General features: G+C 36.5%; 2 protein-coding genes across 2 annotated transcripts; one reads left to right on the top strand and one right to left on the bottom strand.

Moving 5' to 3' along the window:
- On the top strand, positions 1 to 1,233 carry GRXC1 (Thioredoxin superfamily protein). The gene is made up of 4 exons (XM_079044518.1): positions 1 to 175; positions 607 to 695; positions 780 to 878; positions 963 to 1,233. Exons 1-4 carry the CDS (start codon positions 72 to 74, stop codon positions 1,055 to 1,057), a joined length of 387 nt encoding a protein of 128 aa, XP_078900644.1. The 5' UTR covers positions 1 to 71; the 3' UTR covers positions 1,058 to 1,233.
- Positions 1,234 to 8,316: 7,083 nt separating this feature from the next.
- LOC145107608 (U3 small nucleolar ribonucleoprotein) lies at positions 8,317 to 11,617 on the bottom strand. The gene is made up of 13 exons (XM_079044517.1): positions 10,801 to 11,617; positions 10,521 to 10,567; positions 10,251 to 10,419; positions 10,048 to 10,161; positions 9,824 to 9,961; positions 9,661 to 9,729; positions 9,508 to 9,549; positions 9,363 to 9,431; positions 9,215 to 9,286; positions 9,077 to 9,130; positions 8,846 to 8,987; positions 8,683 to 8,745; positions 8,317 to 8,603 (listed from the first exon to the last, which is right to left on the bottom strand). The coding sequence occupies exons 1-13, from the start codon at positions 11,464 to 11,466 to the stop codon at positions 8,590 to 8,592; spliced, it is 1,659 nt and encodes a 552-aa protein (XP_078900643.1). The 5' UTR covers positions 11,467 to 11,617; the 3' UTR covers positions 8,317 to 8,589.
- Between the last annotated feature and the right edge of the window lie 1,515 nt (positions 11,618 to 13,132).

Here is a 13,132-nt window from a genome sequence, read left to right as displayed (position 1 = left end):
TAAGCAAAAGCCGGCCTCATACACCTGCTATCTCTGGTGGCTTGAAAAACAAGCAAGAATTAGGGCTTAAAATGGGAACCATTTGGAGCGGAGGACACAAATCCAGAGAAGAAATCGAAATGGCTCTTTCCAAAGTTAAAGAAGTCGTCTCCTCAAATCCGGTCGTCGTCTTCAGGTTTTCCTTCGTTAATTTCTTCCTTCCGATACTTGGAAATTGTGTTTCTGACCCATTTTCAAGTATTTTGTGCCTTTTGATCTTCGTCGTATTAAGTTCTTATTCTAATTACTAAGAAATTCATTTACAATCGAACTTCATCATCCTTTGCCTGTCGAATTATTATTTTAGCATCTTTGACTCGTCGATCTTATAGTCATTTACGTTTTAGATCTACTTGCATCTTCTCTTGCTGCATTTAGAACAAATCGTGAAATATATAGATGTAAAACCATATCCCTATCTTGAATTATGATCAAAACACACCATAACTCCATTACATGTCGAACTCACGTTATCTCTTTCGTTATGAATTAGGTGATTATGTCGATTTAAATAAAAAATTAGTCGTAGCAAAGTGGAATTTGATGAAATTTGGTGATTTTTGGCAGCAAAACTTACTGTGGATACTGCAAGAGGGTGAAACAGCTGTTCAAAGAGCTTAATGTATCTTACAAGCTTCTGGAATTGGATGAAGAAAGTAAGTTTCAACTTTAAACTCTCTCCCATCATTTTCTTCCTAACCAAGAACAGTTCAAGAAGTTGACTTTGATGATTTTGGAAGGTGATGGCAGTGAAATTCAATCAGCTCTAGCAGAGTGGACCAAACAGACAACTGTACCAAATGTGTTCATCGGTGGGCAGCACATCGGTGGTTCAGATGGTGAGTGTTTAATTTCTTCAACTTTTTTCATGTTGGTTTTTGGTGTGTTTGATTGGTGTTGATCTGGTTTTGCTTGTATTGCAGCTGTTATGGAGAAGCATAGAGCTGGGAAGCTGGTGCCGATGCTAACAGAAGCAGGTGCCATTGCTAACAACTCTGCTCAGCTCTCCAGCATATGATATATGAATCTTGAAGGTTGGTGTCGATAATTAAATAAATAATGGAAATGGGTATAGGATAACAAATATGTGTCTATTGCAACTGTGGATTTGTGTTTTGTTTAATATGTATGATGTATGGATTATGTAAGGATCCCATAATAACATTTTAAGTTAACAACATATATTTGCAGATAGATGTATGTGTGATGTGTGTTTTAGAATAGAATAAATAGAATCTAATACAGTAATACTCATTTGTTGTAGGAGTGTTTGAATGCGTTTTGGTTGATTATTTGTGATGATGAAGTGATCAACTTTTTTAGTGTGATATGCATTTTATTGTTTTGACTTTTAAGAAAATAATTGATACGATAATTGCATATGACATTTTTTATATATTTTTTATTCATTTATTATCAACGACAATTCAATAGTAATACTTTTTTCTGTAAATAAATGTATAAACGTTTTTTTTTTTTTTTATATGTATAAACTTGTAAACTGCAATCCTTTGATCTTGATTTTCACATTGAAGTGATATGTGAAAACACGAGACCTCTATTGTACATCATACTTGTTTTTAATAAAAAAACGCCCAAGTGAGACGTGAGTGTTGTATAGAATGATGACAACGTAGCATCGTCAAGAAGCTCTTTGGGTTTTTGTATGATTAAAGTTGTGATGCGTACCTTTGTGAAGCCGAGGCTAATTTGGGTTCTCACAGGCCTTGGCTAAACATTATTCGAGCCATTAGATAGCTTCACTCAAAAGGGATTAGATCTGATTTGCAAGAACTCTATAGCATCAAAGTTGGCAATGGGCAAATTACTAAGTTATACACGGATCCACGGTTTGGAAATATTCTGTTTGAAGACAACCTTCCGAGAATATATATGCCCTAGTTCCAAAGAAAGACGCCATCGTTGTGGTTTGGTTTGGTTTGGTTTGATTCGACTTGTTATTTGTGGTAGTTGAGGAGAGAGCAAAGAGGAGGTACCAAGGCAGCCCAATGGGAAGTGTTGCATGTCCAAATTTGCAAATACAATGCTTGAGTGGAGCGGAAGGGTTGGTTTGAGACTTGGACACTTCAGTGTTTTTTCCTGTCGTCAGCACGTCTTTTCCCAGAGAGTGGTACTTTGACCACTAATGAAGTTTCTACTAGATGGAAGAATTCCGTTCGTATTAAAGTAAGTGTCCTACTTTGATGCATTTCTTTAAATCGGATTTCCATCTAGTTAAATCTAAGTGATAAAGGTTGATCTTCCTTTTACTCTTGGCCCTTACTGTGAGGGGATTTGGGAGTGTATTATATTATGTGTTTGTTCACTTATTGTCCCTCAGTCACGTCTTTATGAAGTCGGATTGATGTTTGGTGGAATGTTTCGTGTCCTGCAGTGTAATCAATTTCTAGCTTTGTCTTTTCGTCTGAAATGACTTTTTTAGATGCATTGAAAAAAATGTGTTTTGATGCGGAAAGAAGATTTTTTTGATGATATTGTCATCTTCTGTCTCTGTCTTTCTTTTAGATTAGTAACAAGAGGAAAAAATTAGGGGTGACAAATCGGGTCATCATGTCGTGTTTCTGTCTGACACGACACGACAATGTTTTTTGTAACACGAACACGACACAACACGATGTCGTGTTTTTTTTAGCTAACACGAAAACGAACCAATTAAAAAACGACAAACACGAAACGAAAAAGATAACATAATATAACAATTAGTTTATTTAATTAATATTTAATCATACGTAACACGAAAAACACGACATATAAATGCTAAATCGTGTCAATTTCGTGTCGAATTTTGAACACGAACACGACACGACATCGTGTTTTTTACACTTGACACGAACACGAATTTCAATTTCGTCCCAATTTCGTTTCGTGTCGTGTCAACAATTGCCACCCCTAGAAAAAATGCATCGGGATAGGTGTTGTGTAATCCTCATTCAGCTTTAACTATGTGTAACTTTTTTTCTCTATTTCCTTACTAGAGCAATTTGTTTATATGTTTCCAATGTTCCAAAAAAACAATAGTGGCAAAGTATCTGTGTCTATAGGGACCCGAATATCGCAATATGATCGACTTTATTAAATATGTGATTGTGAGAAACAATAGGCAATTGTCTTCCTTTAGGTACGCCTGGCAATGAAGCGGGTTTTAACCCTAATCCGATCCAAACCCTTAAGAATTATATGGGGTTGGAGCATAGTTTTTGATTCGTTTACCCGCTAACCCTTTTATTAAAAGGGTCGGGTATGGATCATCACTGATCCGCTCCGTTTATATCCTGCCCCGTATAAATTTTGAATTATTGGTTTATATTTTATATTTCTTAAAGTTTAATTTTAATTCCAATTGAAAGTCCAAAGGAATAATGCCAAAGTCCAAACTGTTTATACATAAGAATCGAGGAGTCGACTTCTAGACTTCCAGTCTTCAACTAAGAATTATAATGTCATTTCATTTATATTTCAGCAAGAAATCATCATATTTCATTCATAAATTGAATTCATTCATCAAATGAAAGAAAGTTTGTCATTGCTATTCTCTATCACTACAATTGACAGTAAAAAATAAATCAGAAGTTACTACAATAGTGATTTTTAATTCCAATCGGAAGTCCTCGAGTACGTAATGTGTTTTCTAAATCAACATTTGTTTTATTTAAGAAGTATTATTTTATGAATTAAGTAAAATGTGTTTGATAATTCAAAAAGCCTATGAGTTACGGGGCGGGTTTGGATATTCGTTGATTCGGTGGATAAGGGTATGGATTTGATTATTCAAAACTTTGTGGGTTACGGAGCGGGTTTGGATCGGATTTTGAAATTTGTTAAAAGGGTTTGGATCAAGGTCGATTCGCTCCAAACCCACCTCATTGCCAGGTCTACCTTTAGGTAATGGAGAAATCCTATAATGTATATCCGATACATCAGACAAAACTTTAAGTTTAACATATTTATATCCTTTGGTGTTGTGACAGTTATAAGAAAGATGACCAAATATTTGGTTATTGAAAAATTTCGATATATAGTGATAAATTAGTTTAATTTATAAAAAAGTGTATTGAAAAAAAAATTAACCATTGGAAAAATTATTTAATTAGAGGTTAAAGTTAGTGGAATGATGATGTTTCAATTATTTTGAGTCATAACATAATTTACCATTGGAGATGTTCTTATTCACTGAAAGCAAGATCGAAATAACCATTATAACCAAACAATTAATAATAATGGTGGCGTGGTTTCTAATTTTTATTGGTTTTATTATGTTTTTCATGTAAAACTGGAACTGAATCGACAAAAATAATGAAAATATAAATACAATACATCATAGGTAAATTATATATGGAATTAGCAAGTCCAAGGGGCGGTGTTTGAAATTGAATGATGTTAAAGTGCGATTTAGAATTTGGTGATGCAAATTGATAACCCGACTCTAAACGAAGTGACGAAACTTGAATTGTGATTTCGAATGGATAAATGTTTAAAGTAGGATGAGGGTCTTTAGGCCCAAAGTCGTACACGACAAACACTTATCCCACCAGGGTTGCGAGGGGTGGAACCCTCCTATGGTATGAACCTTTTTAGTTATTTAGGATTTTCTTGTACGTGTGTCCAACCCTCTAGCAATAGTTAGGGTTTTTATGGTTATAAATATTCGTAGTTAGGTTTTTCCAATGTATCACTTTTGAAACATTTGAGTCATAGAAGAGTTCGAATGTACATGCTCGTGGACGTAGGTCACATCGACCAAACACATTAATTATGTGTGTTCTTTTTATTGCCTTTCTTTGATTGCTTGATCAACAAGTGGTATCAGAGCAATCGATGATTATTCAAGCAGCTAGATTTGTTGATTGAATAGAGTAAGTTTGATTTGAAGAAGTTGGATTGATCAAATGACTTTGGAAGGTGGAGATGAAGCTTCTTTGTAGCGCCCGATTCCTGGTATGTATTTTAAATCAATTTATTCATTTTTGTACAGGAAGTCGACGAGTTGGAGGCCCCAAACTCGTCGAGTAGGAATGGAATTTAGACGCGGGATTTAAAGCCTACTCGTCGAGTCGAGAGCCTCAACTCGACGAGTAAGGCTGCCAAAATGAAACCCTAATTTTCAGGATTTAGCACCCTATTTAAACACCTTAACCTCCAAAGGCTGGCCTCATTTACAGCCTCCATCGTCCCAAACCCTAGCCAAGAAACCTTAATCCACTTTTGGAGAGTTTTGATCCATTTTGGGCATTCTTTGTGATTTTGAAGCTTGTGAAAGAAGGAGAAGCTTGGGGATTCAAGAGGAAGCTAGTAGATCCAGAGTTTGAGCTGCATTTCTGACTCATTTGAGGTATAAAGTTGATACCTTGGCTCTCTATTACTTAGATCTTCCTCTAGGGTAATATGTTGTCACTTTTGGGCCATATTGAAGTCATTTTCGGGATTTGAGAGTATCATGAAGTTGTGACTTCAAATCTAGGCCCTAATGAGCTTTTGAGGCTTAAAGTTGCCAGCTTTATAAAGCCTTGGCCCTTCTTCATGCCCTAGATCTCTTATATAGCTTAGTTTTGGTGTTTCTAGCTTCATGACACCATGCATGGATGTAAAGTTAGCAACTTTACATGGTAACTTAGTCCTATATGACCAAATCTATGGTTTGAAAGCGTTGAACTCGATTGGAAGTGACTGAATGGATTTAGACTAAAGGGGACTCGACGAGTTGTTCATCCAACTCGGCAAGTTGGATCGTGGTTCCCCAACCTTTTCTGTTATTAAGCAAACTCGGCGAGTCTAGGAGATGACTCAACGAGTTGGCCATGGTTTTTGGGTTTTGAAGATTGAAGAACTCGACGAGTTCAAGGAGGAACTCGACGAGTTGTAGTGAAATGTCCCGATTCTGTTGATAGGAGAAACTCGACGAGTTCGTGCAAGGACTCGACGAGTTGGATCGCGATTTAAGAGGTTTATGATCTATGGGACTCGGCGAGTTGATTGACTCAACTCGACCCAGAAGGTTGACTTTGACCAGAACGTTGACTTTGACTTGGACTTTGACCAGAGTTGACTCTTAAGGGGGTTATGAGTATGAAAAGGTAATTAAAGGAGCTTTGTATGTGTAAGAGTTTGAGTAGAGTTTATTCCAGAGCCGAGGACAGTTCAGCTACTTCACGACATTTGAGGTGAGTTACCTTCCAGTAGAAGTGAGTATAAGGCACCAAGGTCGGCCCACTAGTAGGTGATTATAGTTGAGATGATTGTCTTTGTGATAATTGTCTGGTATGCTACTATCTGTTATGCTTTATGTGCTAGTATGCTATGATATTATGTGATAGTAATAGGAGTGGTGAAATAGTCCCCGGTTACCGGTTGAAAGAGACTGAAGGGGTAGACAGTACCCATATATTCCTAGCAGTACGTTTATGATATGTTATTATGTGGTAGTGGTAGGGGTGAAATAGTCTCCGTAACCGGTTGAGATAAACCGGAGGGGTAGGGCGGACACCCCGGTATGTCTGACAGGGGTAGGTTGGGCACCCCGGTATGCCTAACAGGGGTAGGTTGAGCACCCCGGTATGCTCAGCAGGGTAGGTCGGACACCCAAATATGTCTGACAGTATGCTTATAGTATGGTATGTGGTATGATGGGGGACCTCACTAAGCTTCGTGCTTACGGTTTACAGTTTTGGTTTCAGATACCTCTTCTTCGAAGGGAAAGGAGTCGGCATGACAGCACCCCTTCACACACACGATTTTTTGCACATGAGATTCTTGGGATTTGTACTCTGACGTTATTTTTCTATGATATGTTTTTGAGATATTTGACTTATGGTTTTTCATGATATGAGATAACATTGATGACGTTTTCAGTAATCTGTTTTATGAACCTTTAAATTAAAAATAAAATTTTTGGTATTGAATTTTGGGATGTTACATTCTTATGGTTCAGTAGGGTTGTGTGGCGATATTGGAAGGAGAGACGAAACTACCGAAGGAGACGACATCGGATGCGGAGAGGGATATTTTGGAAAAAGTGTCGATAAAGTACTATGGGATATTGTGGATCAAACGACTGTTGATGTGCTATGGGAGAAACTTTCCGACATGTATCATAATAGCACTCTCACAAATCAGTTGTATCAAAGGAAACGTTTGTATACCATGCGGATGACAGAAGGTACTAAGGTAAAATATCATATGTATAATTTCAGTTGAATTATTCTTGATTTACAAGGCGTGGAAGCTAAATTGAAGGTAATGATCAAGCTCTTATTCAGTCGTGTTCTTTGTCAAATTCATGTGAGAATTTCATTGATATCATGTTGTATAGTAAATCATCGATTATTGTTAAATGACATGAAGAATGCTATATTGTCTAAGGAACTAAAACTTAAATTTTCTACGAGAAAAAGAGGGTTATGATTTTGGTCTTTGTGGGCAGGGTAAAACACAAGATAGAGATGATGGAAACAAGGGAAAGTCATGCTCCAAATCCATAGCTTTTGCTAAAGTCACATGATATTAGTGTAAAGAATGAGAACACTTTAGACGAGGGATGTGTTCGGCAAAACTAGGTGGTAGCGGGTAGCTTGTAGTTTGTAGCGTTTTGTTAAATGCTACGTGAAGTAGCATTTGGATTTGGAGCGTTTTGATTAAACTAAACGCTAGAAGCTTGTAGTGTCAAACGAGGCTTTTTGTTTTAAACGGAGCGTTTTGTCAAACGCTAGAAGCTAGAAGCTCTCAAACGCTCCAAAACGCTCCGTGCCGAACACGCCCGAGATTGTCCACATCACAAAAAGGAAAATCCCAATGCAGAATCAAGTGGTTATGGCAGTGTCTGTGGTTCAAGATTGTTCCCAAGGAGACACAAGTGACATTTTAAATACATTGGACACATGTGCATCTCCTCATATGACTTTCTCACGTTATTTATTTGTTTGTTTCAAGGAATGAAGCGACAAGGTAAAGTTGGGTGATAATAGTATACGGTATGATCATGATCTTCAGAAGAATTTGATTTCTCTTTGAACTTTAGCCAAACATGGACCAAGTGAAGATGATTGAGTAAAGTGCTTTCGTGGTAATGAAAAGAAAACTACTATGTGGAATCTATTTTCTGTAAGGCATTTGGTGACACGAAAGTTGGTTGTATCTCAATCTTTGGAATGGTGTGATGACAAAACAGAGATATGGCATTGTCAATTGTGTCCAATTAAACTGATAAAATTCAACAACATTAACAGAATGAAGTAATAAAATTCAACATCAACACAATAAAAGTAAAAAAGAAACAACACTTTGATGTTCTTTGGCTAAACTAATAATTCATTGTGTTTACAAGATGTGCATCGGGTAATCAAACCAATTGCTAAAAATGAGATTCTTTATACCAAAACAGATACACTATTACTCATCTTCTTCACCTTTATAATATTTAGAACAAAACTTTCCAGATGGAAGAAGGATCAAACCAGAAGTCATGGCTAGAGGCTACAGCTCTTCACAATCACCTTCCATCTGTTCTTCAACAGAAAATTTCTGCAAAAACTCATATCATTCTTCCTTGCCTGTTGCAGCATTAAAAAACAAAATTAAACAACTACAATTACATAGAGTCACCAAAGACTTTATAACACAAATAATCACCAGTGCCAGCTGTCTCTGTGCTTTCTTGTGGCTTCTTTGCTATCACTCTCTTTGCATTCTCAGCTGCCACATCATCATTCCAATCAGACAATGAAGCCCAACACATAAAAATATAAAATTCAGATAAATGGTTTTACAAACAAGGGCTATCTATATTCTATACCTTTGAATTTTCTTTTCTTGGTAGCTCTTCTTCTCTTTCTATCAGCCTGTGTTAGTTCAGCTTCTTCTTTAATATCTCCTTTCCCAGAAAACACCTCCTCAGGTGCCAGCATAGCTGCATCCGAAACCGCCAAAGGTGCAATCTATACACATAAAAACAAAATCCAATATATATATTTTTTTAAATAAACAAATTTAAATGTAGAAGAAAAGTGAAAATGTTATATTATACCTCTTCCATTGCTAGGGCAGGTACATTTGTCTGAATAGACATGTCTTCAACCACCTGTTCATGTTATTTTTAGTTAGTTAGATAAGAATTTAAGGGAGTTTAAAAAATGTTGGTTGAAATTTTGAAATAATAACATACTGGTTTTGGAGTGAAGTGGAAATGCGATAAAGCATCCAACTTTAAGCATAGTTTCTTGAAAAGAACGCTTGCCTGTATAAAATGAGAAACTTATGGTATAATTATAAAATAAAACATTGTCTAAAGTAAAAAAATAAAAAAAAGTTACCTCCTTCTTTTGCTCATCTGAGAACGTCAAGGCTTGTGAAACCAGGCCAGTCTTTTGAGCATACTCATCCTGCACAAAGATAATAAGCAAAATTAAAAAGAAGTTATCTTTGAACCAAATAAACCAAGAAGAATATACTACTAACCGCATATATTTCACCAAGACCCTTCTTACTCTGATTCTCATCCTGCACATATAACATTAAAAAACATTTATTCACCAACAAACACAACATAAACATAAAACCAAGGATTAATAAAAATGAGCATCAGTTAGATACTGTTGAGTGATGTTTTACCAATTCCTTCATTTCCCTTGGTGCTTTAGAAGGTAAAGTAGCAGCCTTTTGAACATCATCAAAGTGTCCCTGAAAAAGTTACAACACATATGTTGCTTATCAGAAAGATAAAACATGCATGCTTACATTCAGTTTTTACTATATCTTTTAGCATCATTTTTACCTCAGATATTCTTTTCAAGATTATTTCTTCAATGGACTGTGAAACTTCCTCTGTGATTACTGGTGGTGGTTTTGCATTGCGTTCCCAGTCTAAATCAACTTCCAAAGCACTATTTTTAGGTCTTTTAGTTGCATTTACCTGTCACCATGTATTTAAATAAGCAAACAAGTTATTATGAGAACTACTACAAGTCACAAAAGCTTCAGATAAACAAGATTCTGTACTTCTCCTTGCATTGTCCATGACTTTGCTTCCAGGTTTTCTCTTTCAACTTCTTCTATTCTGGCACGCTGTTCTAAGAGCTGCTTCTCATGAGTAGAAAGATTGTCTGTCTTCATCTAAAAGAGTTGAGAAGAAAGATACATTACTCAATAGTCTTGACAACAAAAACAACACATCTTATGAACATGTAGATTGTAGATATTACCTCATCATCAGGCCCCATTTCATCATCTTCTTCATCTTCATCTTCATCACCTGCATCTGAACCCTCAGTTTCTTCTCCATCGCCCATGTCTACATTTTCCACCTCCTTGTTTTGTTTAGGTTTCTTGTATTGGTCGCGTGGCTTTTTGGATGTGAAGAAATCCTCATATCTGCCAAAGAAAAAAAAAATCATATTTTCAGGACATGCAAATGAATGGCTGGGATCATATTGTATAATATCGCACAACATGAGTGAATGATAAAAGATCACCTAGCGTCTTCAGCATCTGACATGTCTTCTTCTCCAAGAACTCCAAGCTACAATAACCAAGTAGGATGATTAGATAAACGGATACTTCAATTCCATAACTTCAGATATAAATAGGTATTAAACGAGCTCCAACTGTGTAATATACCAGAAGGTATAAAAGATTTATGTAAGGAAGTAGTCCCAACTCAAGTCAAAAGACTAGATTAACTAGTTTAAAATTTGGAAGTTAGAATGTGAATCGATTTCTAATGTCTATCATTCTTCCTACAAATGTGCTTACCTCGTCATCTTCATCTTCATCGTCATCTTCTTCTTCATCTTCCTCATCTTCTTGTACATGCTTTCTAGCCAATTTCTTCACCACTTGTTTCTTTTTATTAAGACCATACTCTCTAGCTTCATCATCTTCCATAAACTCCTTCATCTCCTCTATATTCAAAAACTTATCTTCAACTCCACCTGCACCTCCCTCTTTGTTTTCACTCACTCCGTCTTTGTCTTCGTCTTCATCTTCATCTTCTTCCATCTCATCCTCATCCTCGTCGTCACTCTCTTCTTCGTTGTCTTCATCATCTTCGTCTTCTTCTTTCTCTCCCTCTAAGACCAACTCCCTCTTTTTCTCTGGCTCAGTTTCACCACTCTTAAAAATATTCTTAAGCTCTTGCGGATCCTTCTCAAACTTGTTAACTTGACGGCGGATTGCAGAGATTAACGGCTGGGATTGGAGGTCAATTTGCTGCCAAATCTGCTCGGCATCAAACTTGTCGTCTACAAGGAGGCGGTCGAAAGGTGATTTAGGAGTGTAGGGTTTGAGCGAAGCGAATAGGTGCTCCGAAGCAATACGAGCGGCGGAAGCAAGTTCCGAAGACGGAGTCAGGTACATTGGTGGCTCCGCTAGCTTGAGGCGGTGGAGTGCTTCTGCTCCGGCGGAGGGTATCGCCGCCATTATTAGCCGCTTGGTTGTTTAATTCAACAAAATCAGAATGGGTTTTAGGGTTTAGGGTTTAGACGACCGGTGGAGGTCGGCTGAAGTTTTTGTCAAACGGAAGAAGACCAATGTTACTGATTATTCATTCCCACAGGATGTAGTATAGACTATAGATTATAGAACTATAGAAGGGTGGGAATAGGACGCCTCAAAATCTTTGTACAAAATTAAAAATTTACAATTCTAGATTAGCCGTAAACAATTCTAGATTAGCCATAAACTAATAACTCCGATTAGCCATAAACTAATAACTCCGATTATAGAAATATGCAAATATACGAAAATCTTGTACTAAACTTAAAAAGACTAGGGACTATAACTGTCAATATGTAAAAGTTTTGTGGTGAAAATATCAAATTCAAAAAGTCTTGGGACGAAACATTACAATATACAAAAGTATAAAAAACAACCCTGCCAATAAATATAATATCCGAAGGGACAATGACATAAAAACTTATAAGTTACTTTTTTTTTTTTTTTTTGTGGATTTTAGGTTCAATATCGGATACTTACAATTTCTTTTTTTGATTTTATTTATTTTATAGATTTACCCGGTAAAATTGAACATTTTTGCCAAATATAAAGGTTTTAATGAACCAAAAAACCAAACTTAAGGATTTTTATGAACCAGAAAAAAGGGTAACCGAGGATTTCTGCCAAACCTAAGTGCTTTAATAAACAAAAAATACACAAAATGGTAAAATCGAAAAAAAAAAAGAAGTTGCAAGTATCCGATATTAGTGAACCTAAAATCCACAAAAGGGTAAATTCGCACATTTCTACAAAACTTAAAGATTTTTATATCATTATCCATAATATATAAAAGTATTGTAGTCAAACTTTGAAATCCAAAAATCAGAGACCCGGAGACCCGAAGACTGCAAAACATTTTAGGTCTATTAGTCTAATTGGATGCCAATATAAAATTATTGGTAAATTGTTAGCTAATAGACTGGCGGAGGTTATTGATAGTGTTGTCAGTATGGAACAGTCTACTTTTGTCAAAGGTAGACAAATATTGGATGGTCCCTTTCTTTTAAATGAAGTGGTTGCCTGGAGCAAGACCTCTCGAAATCCATTGATGTTGTTTAAGGTGGATTTCGAAAAAGCTTACGATTTATTATCGTGGGATCATCTTTTGGAGATTATGATGATTATGGGATTTGGAGAAATATGGTGTGGATGGGTTAAGGAGTTATTATGTACTGTTAGGGCCTCTGTTTTGGTCAATGGTTCCCCGACTGATGAATTTCAAATTCATCGTGGTTTGAGACAAGGCGACCCTTTATCTCATTTTCTATTCATTTTGGCTATGGAAAGGCTTCATGTTGCTTTGGTTAGGGCCCGTTCGGCTAACGCCTTCAGGGGGATTTCTATTTCGGGGGTCGAGATTTCGCATCTTCTTTATGCGGATGATGTCATGTTGATTTCTTCTTGCGATCCTGAGAATGTCAACCGTTTTATTCGTATTCTTCGGTGTTTTTATATGGCGTCTGGGCTCAAAATTAATTTGCTTAACAGCAAATTGATTGGTGTGGGTGTTTCTTTTACCGAGATTGCTAGCGTTGCATAAAGAATCGGGTGTGCTGCCTCTGAGATGCCTTTTTCTCACCTTGGTGTTCCG

The sequence above is a fragment of the Lactuca virosa genome, chromosome 4, assembly GCF_052849685.1.
Source record: "Lactuca virosa cultivar CGN04683 chromosome 4, Lactuca_virosa_CGN04683_v6, whole genome shotgun sequence".
Classification (NCBI taxonomy): Eukaryota; Viridiplantae; Streptophyta; class Magnoliopsida; order Asterales; family Asteraceae; genus Lactuca; species Lactuca virosa.
Note: the sequence above shows the minus strand (reverse complement) of the source record. Positions and strands in the feature narration are given on the sequence as shown.

Bases quoted from the DNA above. Each gene is read 5' to 3' on its own strand.
- GRXC1 (XM_079044518.1), top strand. From the start codon at position 72: ATGGGAACCATTTGGAGCGGAGGACACAAATCCAGAGAAGAAATCGAA. The intron at 176-606 runs GTTTTCCTTCGT...GATTTTTGGCAG, and splicing joins AATCCGGTCGTCGTCTTCAG to CAAAACTTACTGTGGATACT. The intron at 696-779 runs GTAAGTTTCAAC...TGATTTTGGAAG, and splicing joins TCTGGAATTGGATGAAGAAA to GTGATGGCAGTGAAATTCAA.
- LOC145107608 (XM_079044517.1), bottom strand. From the start codon at position 11,466: ATGGCGGCGATACCCTCCGCCGGAGCAGAAGCACTCCACCGCCTCAAG. The intron at 9,962-10,047 runs GTACAGAATCTT...ACATGGTGACAG, and splicing joins CATGGACAATGCAAGGAGAA to GTAAATGCAACTAAAAGACC. The intron at 9,550-9,660 runs GTAAAACATCAC...TTATATGTGCAG, and splicing joins CAAGGGAAATGAAGGAATTG to GATGAGAATCAGAGTAAGAA.